The sequence below is a fragment of the Cyprinodon tularosa genome, unplaced genomic scaffold, assembly GCF_016077235.1.
Source record: "Cyprinodon tularosa strain WSP-4 unplaced genomic scaffold, ASM1607723v1 ctg16, whole genome shotgun sequence".
Lineage (NCBI taxonomy): Eukaryota > Metazoa > Chordata > Actinopteri > Cyprinodontiformes > Cyprinodontidae > Cyprinodon > Cyprinodon tularosa.
Genome location: NW_024038437.1, coordinates 2,017,769 through 2,037,977, shown reverse-complemented (window position 1 = coordinate 2,037,977; position 20,209 = coordinate 2,017,769). Strand labels below are relative to the sequence as shown.

Below are 20,209 nucleotides of genomic sequence, written 5' to 3'. Positions count from 1 at the left end.
ATAGTTTATATCCATTCCAAGAACAGAAGCGTTCACTGTTCCACCTGCAGGATCCTCAATGATTTTGACAAGACTCTTTTTATTCTCCTCACAGGACACACACACACACAATCACTGCGAGGGGGGTTACAGAGGGAGACAAAATCAATTGCTTTTGAAAGAACTCCATCAGCAAATTGAGTCAATTTCAGGTTTCTCTCCTGAGTCTCTGATGCAAAGACTCACCACAAACACTGCAATCCAATTTTATAGTGGGAGTCAGGCTGCTCTTGAGATGAATAGTCTGGATCTGAAGTGTTGATGTTGGAGGCACAGGTCTACTTGCTTGTACTTACTTTCCCACATGTAATGAGGCTCCTCCATCCTCATTTCCACAACAATGAACCTCTGGAAATGTTGGAAGAGTTTCGAAGGCAAGCAAGAGGCGGCAATAAAAGTGGAATCGAACTGGTTCAAGTAAACATTAACATTCTCTGAAGGTTTTCAATCAATATAGGAGATCTTTAGCATCTGTTACACCGTTATTTCAATATAACTAAACCGAATCAGACACATTCACTTGATCATGAAATACCGACTAAAAGACAAAACAAAACTGCCCAGATTATTAATTTCCATACCTGCTTTAATCTCAGGAAAGCATTTGGTAGCAGGGAAGAAAAGCAACTGGCAGGACCTCAGTATTAAGCCAAGAGAAGCACTCAGACAGAGGTACTTTGAAAGACATACAGGGCTGCGAAAAATTAAGATTTCCTATTTTTGCTTTTTCAGTCATGCTAGATCATCAAACTGTTTTTATCATTTAACAAAAACAGATTAGATATGACTTATTTTAGATATTAGACTACTTACTACCATTTTCTGAATAGGTTACATTTTTAATTTGCCATAATTAACCACATATTTTGACAGCCAAGTTTAATACATTTGGTCTCGGTCAGCCCAGATAGAAGTCAAAACGTAGAAACCAAAAGATCCTTTGAAAATAACATGTCTGATAAATATAAGTATGTAAAATGACTTAAAATGGCAACACATCACACAGCAAGCACACAATTCATGAAAAGAGGTAAATCAACAGAGAGCAATTAGCATTATCATTAGCATTAGCATTACCAGTCTTGAACAGATAGCCAATTGTAAAGCTTGATAATATTTAAAATTAAGTTTATTTATATAGCAGTCAATTTATTTGCCAAATTCACAACACATATCATCTCACAGCACTTTATAGAGACAAAACAGTCAGACCGGTTAAGAGTTTTTATCAAGAAAACCAAGTTTCATTGAGTCATTGATATGCAACACATGCTACTCCTGATGAGCTTATGGCAAAAATAATTGTTTGCATTTTGTCCTTCACTCTTCAGCAATCTCTCATACCGAGCATGCATGCAGCGACAGTGGGGAGGAAAACTACATTTTTAAAGGAAGAAACCTCCAGCAGAACCAGGATCAGTGCTAGCTGTCATCTACTGAGGTTGACTGGGGTTTAAGGAAACAGAAGCAGAATAAAGAAAGAAGCAGATATACAAAAGACAGCTGTTAATTAGCTCCACGTGGGGCTTGTCCAGGAAGGACAGAGTCTGGCAGATGAGCTAGGAGCCAGTTCTTATCCAGCTATCTGTTATAGGTTATATCCAGGATTTAATTAGCCCACTCCAAAATCTTCTTCAGTCAAAGACCATCGTACCACCAGCAGCACCTTGTCTGAATTATGATGATCGTTTATTTTCTGAAATTTGCTGTGTTAGCCTGTAATGGGACTCAAACCTCTCAGAAAGCTAGGGGATCATCAGGATGTTTTTGGCAAATGTGAGACAGGCTTATGGTATTTTTGGTCAGCTGTGGTTTTTACCTGGTAGCTCTTCAACGGAAGCCGTTTTTACCCATATTTTCTTATTGTTGAATCACAAAAAACACTAGAATTGTTAGGATGACTTAACTAAAGCAATTGCAGTCTGTCTATATACAATAAGATGTTGTCCCCTGTTCTTCTATGACCTCTTAGCTGACTCTTTCATGCTTTCTGAAAGTAATTTTATTAAGCTGCTCCTCGGAAGATTCAATACTGTCCCATATTTTCTTAATAAAAAGATACTGTCTCTCTCTTTGTGCTTTGCTCCCTTGGTTTTTGAAGGTTTAGAAACCATTTCAGACTAATGGGTTTCACAATAACAAATGCAAACAAACAAAACCAGTGGCTATAGTGCACATACAGTATGCTGCATTTAAAATGCATTTGAAATCCTAATTGTGACATTAACAGGGCTCAGTAGACAAATGCATGCGTTACTTATTCTGGAGCCAAGGCTGACAAATGAAAAAGCTTAGATGCAAAATAAATATATTTGTCTATATCTGAACACCTGAAAGGCAGGGGAATAAATAATAAAGAAAAAAGAAGTGCACCTCTTATCTAAATACCACATTTATCTCAGAGTTATATTTACCTAATGGTAATGGTAATTATCTTGACTCCAAGTAAATGATGTTTTCAGTGAGACCATGGCTGCGCACTCTTATGATTAATGATGCGTTCATTTGCCATTTAATTAAAACTCTAAAAGCTCCAGGTTTTCTTCTTTTAAATTTACATCAAATGGTTGGTACCAAAGTAGATTCTCTCAAGCTAATCACCTGGGCAAACACTCATATCAGCAAATGAATCTGATCTGCTGAACCTGTGGATCATTACTCTTACATTAAGCATCCTCATGATAGCAGCAAAAAGCCCTACAGCTTGATTATTGCACGAGTCTGGATGAGTCTTGATGAAGCTGACAGAGCATATCTAATAGGGAGTGTCTGAACTGCTGCTAACAAAATAGGCAGAGACATTCATCCCACTAAAAGATGCTTCATAACAGCGCACACCATGAAAAGAGAAGATCAAGCAGGCTGTACATTGACAGGGCAGCTCTCAGGGTCAGAAGAGGAAGAATGTAAATAACTTTGAAGCATCACTCGCTCATTAATGCCTGAACTGAACAAGGATAGCGGTTACTACATTTTCTACAGCGGGAGAGCATGGCGATAAAGTTATTATCTTTGATGATGCAGTGGGTAAAATTTAGCCAAGACGGCAGAGGAGGAATCCGGTTTCATGCATGAATATTTGAACCCGCCATCAACAGCAAATGACCTGTTCAGTGAGGAGAGGAGGAAACTTTCTCCACTGTGTACGGTAATTTAAAAATGAGGTGTGTTTAAAAAAAGGTAATCAGAAAAAGCTCACGCTTTTACCCTACCTAACATTTGACGAAATGCCCATGCTCAAATCTGCTTATTAACTTTATGAGCCAGCAAACAAAAGCAGGATATTACTGTCCATTCTGTTTCAAACAGACTAAAATTGAGTGGCTTGAGAGGCACAAGTAATGCAAAAGACAGTTTAACTACTTATTATTTAAACCTTTTCAAAATAAGTTCATTTCACTGGCATTTAAAGCAATGAGTAACACAAAGGGGTGACTAATTGTTAACTGTTGTTTTTTAGACATCACCTAATATGGTCTATCCGTAGGGGATTTCATCTTCGTATAGATGCAAGTCTTCTATTACCGTCTTCGAGATTAGACTGCAAACAAGCCGTCTGACTCAGGGATGAAAATAATTACCTACTGTAGCAATCAATAGTTACTCTGAAGGAGGTGCACATATTAAAGGCTGATAGATGAGCGGCAATACTAAAGCTGTCGTTGAAAGAAACAATAAAATGTTATGGGACTCTCAAAAAGGGTGTTCAATTTAGACCATTTTTTAAAGATTTTTTTTTTAGATTGATGACTTCCATCCAAAACAGCCGCTGTTGCAAAAATCTAGAACAGTGCATCGACCTGAATAATCCCACAACACCCCTACTATGAGACACGGTGATGGTAGCATCAGGATGCGGTAATTCTTTTCTTTAGCAGAACTATTAAATGGATTTTATTTTACAGTATTAGGGAGCATAAGCTATTATTAAGAGGTTAACCTAACTAGATCAAAGCATATTCATGGGTTCAAATGTTTCAGTCAAATTTCAGACCTAAATCTAATTAAAAATCTGTTTTACTGTAGATGAGAAATGCTGATTATTACTGCTGTCCCAGATTAAATTGTATTGAGATTAAATTGTATATAAAGGGCAAAAATATGTTATTTTAAATAAATGTGAAAAAGGTTGATACATACTAACTTGGCCAGTCAGACTGACTTACAGAGGGCATAAGTCAGCCTGGTAAGTCTTAATGCTCTCCTGTCTAAAACAGACAAGTCCAATCACAAAGCAAAAGGCGGACCCATGATGCAACAGTGTTTTTTTTGTAATGATACAAATCTAGATTGCAGCTGAAACATACGGTTGTTTTATATATACCCTTTATTATGTTCTAAAAGAGCTGTTTACATTGGTAAAGTTTCAACAAAATGCTGCTGTAATAGCTTTTTTTTTCTGTATCAGATACATACACTATATTGCCAAAAGTATTTGCTCACCCATCCAAATTATTGGAATCAGGTGTTCCAATCACTTCCATGGCCACAGGTGTATAAATTCAAGCACCTAGGCATGCAGACTGTTTTTACAAACATTTGTGAAAGAATGGGTCGCTCTCAGGAGCTCAGTGAATTCCAGCGTGGAACTGTGATAGGATGCCACCTGTGCAACAAATCCAGTCGTGAAATTTCCTCGCTCCTAAATATTCCACGGTCAACTGTCAGCTGTATTATAAGAAAATGGAAGTGTTTGGGAACGACAGCAACTCAGCCACGAAGTGGTAGGCCACGTAAACTGACGGAGCGGGGTCAGCGGATGCTGACGCGCATAGTGCGAAGAGGTCGCCAACTTTCTGCAGAGTCAATCACTACAGACCTCCAAACTTCATGTGGCCTTCAGATTAGCTCAAGAACAGTGCGCAGAGAGCTTCATGGAATGGGTTTCCATGGTCGAGCAGCTGCATCCAAGCCATACATCACCAAGTGCAATGCAAAGCGTCGGATGCGGTGGTGTAAAGCACGCCGCCACTGGACTCTAGAGCAGTGGAGACGCGTTCTCTGGAGTGACGAATCGCGCTTCTCCATCTGGCAATCTTATGGACGGGTCTGGGTTTGGCGGTTGCCAGGAGAACGGTACTTGTCTGACTGCATTGTGCCAAGTGTAAAGTTTGGTGGAGGGGGGATTATGGTGTGAGGTTGTTGTTCAGGAGCTGGGCTTGGCCCCTTAGTTCCAGTGAAAGGAACTCTGAATGCTTCAGCATACCAAGACATTTTGGACAATTCCATGCTCCCAACTTTGTGGGAACAGTTTGGAGCTGGCCCCTTCCTCTTCCAACATGACTGTGCACCAGTGCACAAAGCAAGGTCCATAAAGACATGGATGACAGAGTCTGGTGTGGATGAACTTGACTGGCCTGCACAGAGTCCTGACCTCAACCCGATAGAACACCTTTGGGATGAATTAGAGCGGAGACTGAGAGCCAGGCCTTCTCGTCCAACATCAGTGTGCGACCTCACAAATGCGCTTCTGGAAGAATGGTCAAAAATTCCCATAAACACACTCCTAAACCTTGTGGACAGCCTTCCCAGAAGAGTTGAAGCTGTTCTAGCTGCAAAGGGTGAACCGACGTCATATTGAACCCTATGGATTAGGAACGGGATGTCACTTAAGCTCATATGTGAGTCAAGGCAGGTGAGCAAATACTTTTGGCAATATAGTGTATCTATCTAATGGTTTTAAACTGTTTCTGCTGACTTTGTTGGTCCTGCCTTTGAAACCGGGCTCTATCCGCACCTTTCCAATATAAATTAGTCTGCTAGCATAGCTACTGTACACCAAAATCCCAAAAGCACGGCCTGTATCTCAGAGAATAGACTAAAATACTTCTGTTAGTCTATAAATCTCTGAATTGCTTTGCCTAAATACATCACAGACTTGCTATCAGTGTATCAACCCTCCAGACCACTAGGGTCTTCGTGCTCCAGCCTGCTCTGGATACCTAGAACCAGAACTAAACATGGAGAAGCAGCATTTAGTTCCTATGCTTCACTTATCTGGAACAAACTTGCAGAAAACTGTAAAAGTTTAAGTTCCTTTAAATCAAGACTAGAAACACAGTTGTTTAGGATTGGCTTCAACTGTTCTAGTTAAACAGTTCAATTGAAACATTAGTTTAACTTTTTTTTATTTTCTGTATTTAATGTTCTTTTTTCTCAATTTTTTATTTATTAATTTTTTCCTACTTGCTTTGATTCTGTTTTATTTTCCTATATTTTAATCATGTAAAGCACTTTGCATTGTCTTTGTACTGAATTGTGCTTTACAAATAAATGTGCCTTGCCTTGCCTTGCCTTGCCTCAGGAGCTAATTAGAAATAAACACTTCACAATTTTATGAAGCAATAATCTGTTTTTTTCCACTTCATGATTATACACAATTTTGTTATCTAGCTAAAAAGCAGTAGATTTTTTAGTTGACTTTTGGGGTCATATCAGCAATTATGAAAAATTTTTAATGTCATGAAAACTTTGTAAGCCAAAATCTGAACATGAAGTACTTCTCAGTAACTTCAGTTTTTCACCTTCCTATTTCAGTATCACCGATGTTGTTATTTTTGTCTGCTGTCAAGATACACAGGGTCATGTTGTGTCAGGATTGCTCTGCAAATCTTTCAGTGCAAAAATAACCTTAGCTTCACAATTCCACCTTCTCCCAAAAGGCGCTTTTTGCTATGACCTTGGTGGAAACACATTAAGAAAAACAAGTAAAAAGCCCCAGCTGATGTCTCTTTTAGGTCAAACAAACTTCAGCTAAAAGTTTGGCTTTTGTAATTCAGAGGAAGAAGTACCTTCACAGTAGGCATTATCATCACGCAGGGGGCGGAAACCATCCTTGCAGACGCAGCAGTCTCCTGCCTCCAGGTTGACACAGTCAGAGTGCTCCATGCAGCCGTGGCCTTCTGAGCAGAAGTCATGACCTTTGGGAGGCAACGATCCAAAGAGGTTGAAACCCCAAGGAGACGGGAGACAAGGAATCAGTGGGTTATGAAGCAGCATCTCATACTCAACATTAGATTGGTTTTAGTGAGGATATTCATACTTGCATATTGCACTGCCGACTGCTTATATTTGCACTGCCGACTGTTTATTCACAGCACCAATTGTTTACATTTACATCTGCAATAACATACTTTAACTGTAATATGCAAATACCTTTCACTGCACTTTAATTTAGATAGCTTCTGGCCAAACTCTATTTATTCATTTTATAGTAAAACCCATCTGTATATTATGCTATTGTACATAACTGTAAAAACCTTTTTTTTAATAGTAATATCCATCTGTATATTATATTCGGTACATATCCAGCTGTAAATTTAGTTCATAACACTAGTGATCTATATATTATATTCATTATTTATAATAGTATTCATCTCTATACTCATTCAATAGAAATACCCACATCCTGTATTTATGGAACCATTATTTATCCTGCACTTGGTGCTTTTGCACTTCTGGTTAGACCTAAACTGCATTTCGTTGCCTTGTACCTGCACATGTGTAATGACAATAAAGTTGAATCTAATCTAATATTAATGTGAAAATGCTTATCTGGTTTTTCTTATCCCCCCTCCACAAAAAACAAAATAAAATTTATGTTTTTTAAATAAATTCCAAAGCAACATTTACAAAACATCAAATGGAAGAGTAATATTCAGTTAAAACCTTTAAAATCTGGCAACATCCCACATTACAATGAATCTTAGAAGAAATGCACTCGTATTTCTCTTGCCATAAATGCCAATTATAGCCTCCGCAGTTAGTTGGAACCTTGGTTGAGATGAGTCAAAAGCTACATCGAGAAGAGTGAAAAATTTTCTACCAGTAATTTTAGAGAATATATTAAAATATAGCAAAGATATTTTTCTGACAATAAGAACTAATGGTAATTACATCCCTGATGTGATCTTCTATGGCTTTAACATTTAGCTGAGAGCAAAGCACAAGATCTTCTCCTATAGCAATTCACAGCAGCAGACTCCCAAAGAGATATATTTAGACACTGTTATTGGTAAAAGGTCTCTAGATCTTCAGGAATATCAGGTAGTAGCCATGTAGGTGCAGGCATCAGGTGTTTTCATCCTAATAATCCTTCATTTAATGTCTGACCTCAATGTGTGTTCTTATGTGAGATGAGTTTAAGATTGAGCTTAGGTATAATTAGAGTCACAACAATTCTAGCAATTTCAAAATGTGTCTGTTTATAATGGTAAGCCTACCAAAGGATGCCTAATGGCTGTTAGGCAGACTTTTTCCATCCCTTTGCCAGCCTAGTATCCAGTGGCTAAGAAAAATTGGCCTTTGTGTTATGTAATATTTTTAATGCAAGTAAACAGAAAATTGTGGGTTAGTAAATTGTGTAGTAAAAAAAAAGTAAAAAAGTAAAAGAAAGTTGTCAAATTCTCCAATTACCATTATTATCTATTGATAGATAGGCGATAGACAGTGAGACAAACAGCCTTTATCAGGGCAACCAATAGATGTAGAGGAGACTAAAGAACAATATCTGTGATTTTATCCGTTTATTTTGACAGACATCTGTAAGCTGCAGCTTTAAATTGAAGGTACTCTATAATAAACAATAAATGTTACAGTCCGACTCAAAGGAGAAAAAATGTACAGCGTGACAAATCTTAAATACCTCTGCAGACTTTACAGCATCTGCTGCTCAAAGTGATTTTCTCTGACTCCGGGCAGTTGAGTTCAGGACAGGGATCGTTGGGGACGACTCGATGCATGCTTCTCTCCTGTGAAGGGCACATCAAAATTCTCATGAGCTACTTCTCTGTTGAACTCTGCCACCCCCCTTCCTTTTCCCAGAGCCTGAGGATAATTATGTAGGTAATTATGTTTCCTCTTCCAATGTTCCGCTCTCCCTCCTCCTTGTACGTTCATTATAGTCCAATTATGGATTGGTCACTCACAGGTGTTTCCTTTCCAAGCTACCTTTGGAGGTGAGGAAAAAATATGGCATTTCTTTATTAAAGGAAACAAATGATTAATCAAACATTTGGATTAAGTCTGCATTTAGTGAGAAGAATGGATTAGAGGTTCTCTTTTCCCACATGCCTTTAGACAGCTTCTCTAATCATCTTATCTGTATGCTTCCCATTGATGCTAATTTGGACTCATTAAAATTCTGAGATAGCTAGGATAAAACCAATCACATATCTCTGTCAGATTCTTCAGCACAAAGGCTTTATTTCATCTTTAAACAAGTCTCTGTAAAAGATATCTAACATGTTTTAAAGCCTTAACTGATCATAGTGTGGAGATGATTTATAGAACTGCGGTAATTTTCTGTCTCCAAAAAAGTCGGAAAACAAGTTTCTTTGCAAGTAAAAGTTCTTACCAGTCACCACCTAAAACCTCAACCCTTTTTTCAGCCAGCAGGCAGATAGTAGATCAGAAGCATGACAAGCGGCTGTCAGGGAGAGCCCGGAGAAGTTTGCGGCATTGAGTTGACTGACAGCCCTCCCCTTCCCCAATTCTTTGATCTGCCGGGGGCTGCCAGTCATTTTGCAGGGACTACAGATGGGCAAGGTGTGGTGGAAGCAAGCCAGACAGCTGTCTGGAATGGCAAATCCTAACAGTTCATTGGCTCAACACAGAAATCAGTTGATTTCTGTGATGCAGACGGGTGATTAAAACTTCAAATCACTTTTCCGTGATTGATTGAGCTTGTCTGGTGTAATGGCATCAAGTGAATTACTCCCAAAAGTGAGCAATAATCCCATCTGGAGCAGCAGGCAAGGATAAGCAAAACATTTTGAATAATTAGTTAATAAAACTAATTTGACTAAACGTTGTATCTAACAATTAGTTTTGAAAAATGAGTTTTTATTCAATGACAGATGCACTACTTACAGTAGGTCTCCAAGGAGCAGAGCTCAGCAGAGCCTCAGCCAAAATAGATTGTTGAATATATTTGAATTTGAATCTCTTTTGTTTTCAAGGTTAACGTATGGGGTATTTTAAAAATTGACAGAAAAGACAGAAAAATGCATGGTTTAACCATTACCCACAATTTGAGGGCAAAATCTAGTTATTAACAAACACTCATCAGGGTCTAGAAAGCAACAAAGCAGAACAGCTTTGAAAAAACAAAGTAATTATGCACAGCTGACTGCACTAAAAAAATTTTCTGCAATAGCTGTAAGCTGAGAAATAAATTGTGAGCCTGAATACAGTGCACCAACCACACTGCCCCCCCCTTTCTCTTTTCTACTATTGTCCAAAGGAGAGCCTCATGGTTCCATAGTTGGACTCCTGCTCTTCGTCTTTTACACAAAGAATCGTGATCATTTATTATCCCCAATTGTATCTTGATCACTGTACTTTACTTCTATTGAAGTTAAATGTTAGTTAAATGAATGGGCTTTTGAAAGCTCTGGTTACGTGTCTACAAATATTTCTGCAGGTAAACTCACTTTGCAGGACCTAATTTAATTTAAACCTATTTTGGAAGAGTGTAACCATCTTCATACATCTATGATTACACAGATTTTATTTTTCAGGATTCTACACTGACAAGGCTGGAAGACAGATCACGAGTTGGACGCTGTCTGTTAGCTTATGGGGATTCATCCATCGAAGATTCCACTATTTAGAGTTTCTACCTGATATAAATATATGCTTATGTGGACATTATCTGGACTTTAATAAATAACATTTTGACAAATCACAGGTTATTTTTGTGCCATAGAGTTTAATATAATAAGCAAATTTTCCTGGATATTATGATATTATATTAAAAGAAATTAACTGTAAATTAGTTCTTGGTGGTTATTTTGAATTAACCATACAATTAAAAAGTAACTCTGGTCAGATTCAGGTTGATAAAATATTAAACGTCAAATCAACTTTGTAAGTTTAGTTAGAGTCTGTTTGAACTGGAGGTTAAAGGAGAACCACTTATATTGTCCTAATACCGCCACCCATTGGACTAAAGTGTGCTTAATCCAGAAGGTGTTTTTCTCAGGCTGATTGTTGTGGGGCTCCCAGAGTAATGGGAATAAATATCATGCGACTTTAAACTCCAGTACTTTAACCCTTTATAAGGGAAGTTACCGTTTTTGATCACAGGACAAACCTGTCGCTCAGTGAGGTCTAGAAGCACAAGATCTATATCCAGCCATTCAGTAAAGATCCTGCTACATGGCTGTACATCTTATTTTGGCATTTGACCAATTAGATGAGCCCTTGAATGATATATTACCTTCTGTAAATTAAGTTGAAGAAAAAGTTAACAGGCCAAGAAAAAAAAAGATAAAAAGCTAATTGAAAAGCTAAAAAGTTAATAGGCCTAGTTAAAATTATATTAAGGTTTATAAACAAAAAAATGTAAGTGCCAGTATCAGCATTAATGCCTCTAAGGCAGGGGTCTTCAACGTTTTCCAGGCCAAGGACCCCCAAATTGATGACAAGATGGAGCGGGGACCCCCTAATTAAATATATTGTTTGAAATTGTGTTATATCAACCTGGTCCTATAGTCACTCTATTACAGATGGAGTAATGTAAGGAAAGTACTTTCTCCCTGGCATTATTAAAGTATTTCTGATTCCTGGTTGATGGGACAGGTGTTGTGAATGAAACGGTGCCCAGCTTGAAAGAGCTCCTGTGTGTCGCTGAATGTGTGCATTGATCACTGAAATACATCTTCTGCCTCCATTTATCTGTTTACTACAGTGTGTTGAATTCATGTTAATGTGGATTTAAAGATATTTCAAAGACATTTCAATTCAGGAGGGAATATATCAATCAACCAAAGGTTTTGCGACCCCCCATGCAGTACCTCCGCGGACCCCCTAGGGGACACGGACCCCCTGTTGAAGACCTCTGCTCTAAGGTTATGTTGGGAAAAAAAATTGTTTCATTCATTCTCAGAGTGTTTTTCAATTTCTTACAGAAGCACTTTTGTTATTTTTCTTAATATATTCAGGCAAGCTGGCATTTCTTTTTATTACATTAACATTCATTCTTGCCATCAAAATATCCGTATATTTTTTTTTTATGTTACAAAGGTAATAAGGTCTTATCCTGGATTCCAATAACACTATTTGCTTGAAATTTAGATTTTCAAAGTATTGCACTGAGAGCCATATAAAGGGTTAAGTGGAAATCTGCTATTGTTTAACACCTTCACTGAAGGTCTTCTTTTTATGCTGAAACTTAACTTTATTTCTTTTAATAAGCAAGTCTTGTTTGTTTTTAACATTTATTTGATATTTTGGATTGAGAAGGAGGCACCGTTCATGAATGCACCAGGCCAGTATTTACACAGGTTAGATACTTTCTACAGTCCCATTGTCTTTCACATGTTTATCCCTGAATGTAGACATCATAAACAATAATACTGACCTATTAACGGGCTTTAATTATCGAACCATTGGCACCAAAACACGTATTAGTCAATACTGTGATTTGTTGGCAAACTGGAGTTAAAAGTTTTGCCCAGCGCACATAGACAAGGGGTTAGAAAAAGACAGAATAAAACCCAAAGCCTTGGGATATCAAGGTGTTCTGTGTGCTGCTGCTAAGCTATCAACCTTGCATATTCTTTGCCATAAGAGCTTTTTTATTTGAATATTCATGTTTGTTGGTCCATAGTTATTTTTGTGTTTATGTTTGTGGTACCATAGCCTCTTTTTCCTGGAATAACAAGGAGACAATTAGAAATGGATTAGAAATTGTAAAAATGGAGAAGCTTACATCCATTTAAATAATTACAAAAAATTAACCAACAGTTTATAATAAAGAGTTTATTCCGACAGCTCATCAATTTAATATTTGTACTGTTGCTCCACATTTTGCTAATTGCTTGTCTGTAAATGTTATTTGTTTTTATGTAATGTATCATTTTATGGGCTTTGTGATCATTTCCTCCATGAAAATTATATTGATACAATGCTACTTGGATTAATAAATATAATAAAATTACTTACTAAAAAAAAAAAGAGTTATATCTAAATTAGTTCTATTTATGAACCTTGCCTGAGCTCTTATATTTGAACTTCCTCTATAATGGTAACTCTGTGCTCTGAACCAGTAAATTACTTATTTTTGGAAGTGGTCTCTGCGGGAGATAGATGTGGCTCAACAAATGTTTCTAGTGTGTTTACATGAGAAGACTTTCAGCAAACAGGGTTTTAAGTGATTCATCTGAATTCTAATGTTCTGAGATAAAGAAAGAGGTTAAGCAGAGCACAATTGCGGTGCTTAGAAAAGTTGGTAGGGACAATGGAGGCCAGTGAAATGAGCTCAGCAGCTCTGTAAGCCTTAATTCCGTTAGGCTAGCACTTTATGGATGCAGTGAGACAGCATACTGTACACTGTGTCACTGACATCAATAGAGTAAAAGCTACTACCTCAGTAACTGCCCAATTTGCTTTCAGGAGAGGATTTTGATTAAATTCTTTTCACTGAATAGGATGCGGTGCATGTTTCTGAGTGCATGCTCTGAATTGACTTACCCTGCATTCAAACAGCAGGCACCTGTCAGAAGAGTCGCGCACAGCTCTCTGATCTCCCTCCACCAACTCTCTTCCACCGAACAAGCAGACAGCTGGTGGCACACAAAGACAAAGGCACATGTATGTACACTGCAGAAAGGGCACTAAATACATGTAGAATAAACACAGGCAAAAAGATTAAGTCCACATTTACTTGATATTATATCTAAATGACCAATCTGGCTCTTTTTCCACACAGAATATCAACAAAATGTGACTTAGGATGAGATACTATTAATATTATCTGCATTAAAAGTTTCACAAATAAATTGTTTCACTGTTTTATATTTTATATTCTGTCAAGACTGGTGAATATTTTGTTTTATTTTGTGCATATCTATTGCATGTTTTTCTTGCTATTTATAGAGCCAAACAAGCAGGAAAGAAGATTTGATAAACTGTTGCCTTGTCTAAAAATGGCATAAAGAGTCAAGCTTTTTTTAAAATACCTGGAGATAAAATAAGAGTAAAACATTTTTTACAGCAGATGAGTTCTTCAGTGTTTGGATCAGTAATTGGCAGCATTTCAAGTTTTGCATTGTTAAAGTGAATAAAAAGAACTAGAAAGGATTCATTTTTTTAGGACCTTTTAATGTTCTTTTTTGTTTCTGCATTTTTTATTTTTATTTTTTTCCTACTTGCTTTGATTCTGTTTTATTTTCCTATATTTTAACCATGTAAAGCACTTTGCATTGTCTTTGTACTGAATTGTGCTATACAAATAACCCTTTAAAGCCCGATCCAAGAATAAAACAAAACAGATTTACTTTTCTTTGGTTTGAAGTCCTTATTTGGCCTTTTAACAAAATATGTAAAAAGAAAAAACAGAAATACATTTTTGATATTTATAATTTATTACTATGCGATAAGTCAAAATTATTTTTGTGTAGTCTTCTGCCCTCTGTTATCAGGTATATCTGATTGTGTACAATAGGGTTTTGAGCAAAGTTTTTACCATTAAATTATGCGAAAGGTGTCAGACCCAAAACATTTCAGAAACCGTATGTATCAAATATGATACATTTGGCATTACAGGGATAAATTTGCCTTACCTTGCCTTGCCTTGACTAACGAGGGACTGAATCCCACTTTTGATGGGGGCATTCTCTGATTTTGGGTGCATACGGATAAAACTCTGCTATTATTATTAGTCCAAGTCTTTACTAATTCTTGCAAAGGAATTTTTACCCTTTTTATAAATGTCTACAATCTAATCTACAATCCAAAACTAAACTCTATTTCATGTGGGTTATTATGACGGATCAAAAAGAATAATGCAAATGCCTCTGCTTTTTCAGGTGTAAGTATTTTTGTTTATTTTAAGGCAGGGTTTTTACATCTACTGATGTTTTCTTTTAAAAATAGTGCTTACTTCATGTAAAGTATATCTGAACAGCAAGTTTTAAGTTTTGCCAAAGATAACTTATCAAAATCGGTCTCTGCTTTAGGTCAATTAAAACACATGATTGCTCTTCAGTTTAAACCATTCTGCTTTAGCTCTTCTTTTTTGTGTAGGATAATTTGCCTACTGAAATGTGAAACTTGTGACACTTTTTTTTTTTTAAGGATTTCCCTGTATTTAGCTCAATTCATTTTACCATCAACCACTTCTCTATCACTAATAAAAAAATAAAAATGTGTTTATTCATACAGTTGGGTTATGCTACTCTTACGTTTGACACCTCAGTCTTCATCGTAACGCAGTATTAATGTTGACATGTCATAAAAACACAAAAAGGCATAAATAAACTTTGATGCGTTCATAGATCCTCTGGACTGGGAGTAACCATGGACCTTTTTGCTGTCTCTGTAACTGTCACCATTTCCCAACCAGTCACTATGGAACGATGCGTGCCCCTAGCTTAGTATACCTTTGGTTCAAACCTTTGCCTTCATGTTTGGAATACAGAATGATCAGCGCACTTTCAGGTCTTTAAAGCTTGGGAAATTATTTCATCCTCTTATAACTCATCTGATCTTCCTGCCAATTTGCTTTGTTTTTTGTAGTGTTGGTTTAATTGTGTTTTCTAACAAACCTCTGTATCTTTAATTCTTTTAAAAAAGCCACGTTTGTACAGAGATTAAATTAAACACAAATAACATTTAGGGTAAACAAATTAAAAGACACTGGCCTAACTTTAGATTTTATTTGCACATATTTCAAACAGTAATTTTCTTTGAAATTCAGAGTTGTATTCACTACTTTGCTTTGATTTATTACATAAAGTCCCAATTAGTTTATGGTTATAATTGAATAAAAAGTATATAAGTACTTAAACTCAGTACAGTAGACAAGATGATGCTGCAACTACCACATTCATTATTATTAAAATTAGTATATTAATAATATTTAAAAAAAAACTCGAACCTATACTGATAGCTCTACAATGGAAATGATAGAAAAATTATCATTACTTGACAGGAAATGTCTCTAATTTCCTTATATTTTGCATTTTCCCAAAGTTGAACCCGGTGCTGTTCAATATACCTGAAATATTCAGTTCTTATTATCAGAACCTTCTTTAAGCTTTTTAAAGCCTCAGGTAAATGAAAGTCGGACCAAATCAAGCATGTTAAACCCAATTAAGTGCTGCGACAGAAGAAGTGATGACATAGTTAATGTGCTGAGAGAGAAAGCACTTCTCAGCGCTGCTTTAACAAGATTCTGTTTTAAATAATGGAAGAGGCTAATGGGGGTTGGGCTGTTGTGAACTATAACGTACAGGTAGAGGAGTTAGTTTGATGATCTGTTGGGGTCAGACAGGTTCAAACTGATATGAGGAGCAGGAATGATTGACACTACAGGTCAGGCACCATCACAAAGAGGTGCATGATGAAAGCGGAAGGCTTCTGAAATACTGTACTTGACAGACAATCGGGGGGGGAAAAAACTCCGTGCAAGGCTGAGTAAAAAGGAGATAAGGCTTTAATTTAGAGAAGGAATCATGTCTTTGTGGAGGAGAAACATGCAGTGCAGTTCTCTCCAAAGCCGCAGCATGCCTCATTAGCTGTGTGTACCTCATTGAGATAAGTGAGCTCAGGAGTGTGGAATTTAAGAGTATTACCTGCTATGTATTTATGTTTGTGAAACCCTGCTGCAGATAGAGTTATGGTTAAAGCCTCCTGTGCTGCAATCCCTTGAAATGATGCTGAGGCAAGATGTTTAGAGGCCAGGACTAATGGCTTCTCTGCGAGCTGAATCTCATCTTACATCGCACTTGCAAACAAAGCTGGAGAGCAATGGCAGAGGTGTGTGGGAGTTTGTGACGAGTGAGTTTTCAAATGAAATCCACTTACACAACGTGTGAAGTCAAATCTACAAAGAAAAACTATGCATACCTGCATTCTGCACCATCATTGCATTATTTATATGGTGCTTGAAAGAATATTTCTGTGCAAACAGCCCGGAAAACTTTCATATACAATATACATCAAATCTAGATTTTGTCAAACAATCTGATTATTATTATTATTATTATTATTATTATTATTATTATTATTATTATTATTATCATATATTTTTTGCATTTTAAAGTGTAATTTACTTTGCAAGAAAGACTGTTTTAGATGTTGCAGCTCCCTGCCAGTCTATGTCATGCAACTTTCTCAGCATGCGTTGTTCAGTCCTCTGTCTACACAGGAGGAAAGCTGCCATAGAAGTACTTCAGCTAACTGCTTATGCGTGCTAAAAAGGTATAGAAGAGTGTAGGTCTCCCTTTTAATTTATCATTTATACATTGATTTTTAGTTTTTGTGCTTTAATTCTTGTAAGTTTCTGAATTTTAAGTCTGTGTCCTGTGAGTCAGTCTGTCTCTAGGTTGGCTAGCGCAGCTATTTCTGAGTCTCGTTGAGCTACAAAAGACAAAAAGATATGTTGAATTTTATTATAGCATTGCTTTATTTTTTCTTATAAAATTGTAGACATATTTTATTGTATGTTGCATATCCCAGTAAATCTGTTTCACCTTTAAATCTGCAGCTGTCCCTAATTGTGTCTCTGTTCTGCTTAAAAACAGATTTATGAACCTGTCTACCAATATAATGATGCCAGAGAAAATTATTTTCAGGATCTCTAGAAGCTCTGCAGTCTGATTCTCTGTTCAATAATAAAACAACAGATATGCTTAAATTTTAATCTGCAACTCTGAGTAGTGGTCCTCTGAGAAGCCCAGCTTTTTTAATTTAAATAAATGTACAATCTCCTGCCATTTTTAGCTGAAATAGCTCTGTATGTACAGTAATGAACAGATTTTTGGGCAGCATCTCTGACTTTTTTAACCAACTAGTCTCCAAACTTTTACTTAAACATATATCGGAGTAACTGCCAGTTAAAATTCACTGAGTGCTACTGCAAATTTATGTTAAAATGGCTTGCCATATTTGATATCTCTTCTCTTCCATGCAGCTACCCTGTACGCAGTGAGCAGCAACCCAAAATAATATTATGTCTCAAAGCGACAGATCCGATGAGATTTCAAGAGGTGGGACTCGAGAGCAGCGGGACCAAAAAAACATGGAGTGAAAACGTCTGAACACAGTTAGCTGCACCCAACCCAACTTACTGTTGGATAAAGTAAATAAGCAGAAAGGGGGAAAAAAGCAGAAATTATTGCACTGCAAAAAATGTAATCCTAATAAGTAATTTTTTCTTAGAAAAGGTGCATTTTGTCTTGAATTGGGGAGGTAAGTGAGACATTTTGCCAATGGAATAAGACAATTTACATTTAAAATAAGAAAAAAAAATTCCATTGTCCTATTTCAAGTGCATATTATCTAATTATCTTATTTTAAGAGTAAAAACACTCATTCCATTGGACAGATCATCTTGTTTACCTACTAAATTTATGGGTAAATACACTGCTCCATGCCCAAAGTTGGTGGAGACATGTCCACACCAGTCCTTCAGAAAGTTACGCCAGTGCAACACAGCATCTCAACAGGGTTTAGGTCAGGCTTGATTAACCCACTTCAAAACTTTCATTTTGTTTTGTTAGCCCATCAGAGGTATTCATCAAATCACTTCTTTAGATGAGGGCACTATTTTTTGCATTAGAGATCTTTTAGCCTAATTCATGTGATAAAACAGGTTCTATTTATGCATATCTTGATTTTAAAGCTTTGGTATTAATCAGGGCTTGAGCACAATTTTTTCACAATCGGAGAAAGTAATTTTGGACAAAAAAGTAAATAACTCTGTTTTCAGAGCACAGTAGGAGTTTTTATTGATGAAACCCTGGAGCAGCGAGACTCTTGCTTTAAAGTCACAGTACTGCACCACTGACCGCTGACATGATGCTGATACAAAATGATCAAAAGCAGAGACCGGGGGGAAGCTTTTATCATATCACTTATGGTTGTCATAAAAAAGAAGAATTAGGCATCCAGCATAAATAATGATACATTTAAATCTCCCTCAAATATGCTGCAGGTTTCAGAATCTTACTTTTGCTATTTATACTATTTTCCTAAATTAAGCAGATCAACAATCAATGCTGTGTTTACATTCATGGTGAAAATAGTCAAAATAACAGTTGCCAGTTTGATAATGGCAGCTTTTATTTTTAGAGGGGTAGATGTTTATGTAGTGCTATGACTTAGTGCATGAAAAGGTTTACAGTGAAATGATCAAAGCTTAAGAAGGAATTGTCCAAACACTTCTTATAATAAATTTTATGGTGAATGGAAGGAATACAACTTATTAATGTGCATAGTATCACCTATCCCTTTTTTCTTTTTTTTATAGAGCTTCTTGTGTGATGCGTGCAAACAAAGCTGGAGAGAAACAGCAGGAGTATGTGGGAGTTTGTGACGAGGCAGCTCTCAAATGTAGGCTTGCACGACATGTAATGTCAAATCTGTCAAATCTGCAAAGAAATATATGAAAACATACATTCTGCTGCAGTATTGTATTATTAATTTGGTATCTGATGTTATATATTGGACATATTTGATTATAGGTAATCAAAAACTTTAGAATTAAGTGATTAGACTATAAATAACATATAAGCTGGGTGTTGATCCAGACACTGGCAGTCTTTTCCTAGCGTCTTTCAAAAACAATTTCTTATTCGAAAAACTATTCCGTGGTGTGAAAGGATAATATCCATTGAAATCCATTTGTAATGAGAATGTAATTGAGAGAATATGAGATGCAGACTGCTGCTGTGAAGAGGCTAATAAGAGTTCGTTGCTTAGCTCAAAGTCTTTTGGAAAGAAAGCCGACCCTCTTTGTAGCAATATGATGAAACAGAATTATTTATCCCTCCAGCCAAAACGCATGAGTGCTAAAAGTTAAAAATGGACATTTATGGAGATGCTGCTGAGCGTGCGCCTCATTCCAGGCCTTTAACATTTAACATTTTGCTCCTCTTTACTTTTCCCAGAGCCGCAACATGTCACACCACAAATAGGAAGCACTTTTCATCACATGCAGTGATCCCAGATTTAGTGCCTCACGTCTGTGTGACTGCTGGCCATCTGTGTTTTGAAGTCAGCTTGTGAATAATTGATTGGTCCATGTATATGCAGAAAGGACAGGCTCATCTCAAGGGACGTGTTAGGAGGTAGCTTAGCAACACGGCGGAGCCCTGGTCAATTGTCAGGCAGCCCTTGTGGAGGCGTTATGTGTGCTCTCTGGATCTGCTGGTGGAGGCTG

The 20,209-nt window shown here is 36.9% G+C and overlaps 1 protein-coding gene across 2 annotated transcripts in view; it reads right to left on the bottom strand.

Moving 5' to 3' along the window:
* LOC119780396 (protein kinase C-binding protein NELL2-like) overlaps window positions 1-20,209 on the bottom strand; it is a 142,532-nt gene that overhangs the window by 89,335 nt on the left and 32,988 nt on the right. For both annotated transcript variants that reach the window (XM_038280430.1, XM_038280431.1), the window contains exons 10-12: window positions 13,516-13,607; window positions 8,684-8,789; window positions 6,831-6,959 (exon numbers count right to left, since the gene is read on the bottom strand). In XM_038280430.1, the coding sequence (XP_038136358.1) occupies window positions 6,831-6,959; window positions 8,684-8,789; window positions 13,516-13,607 (327 nt within the window). The remainder of the gene's footprint in view (window positions 1-6,830; window positions 6,960-8,683; window positions 8,790-13,515; window positions 13,608-20,209) is intronic.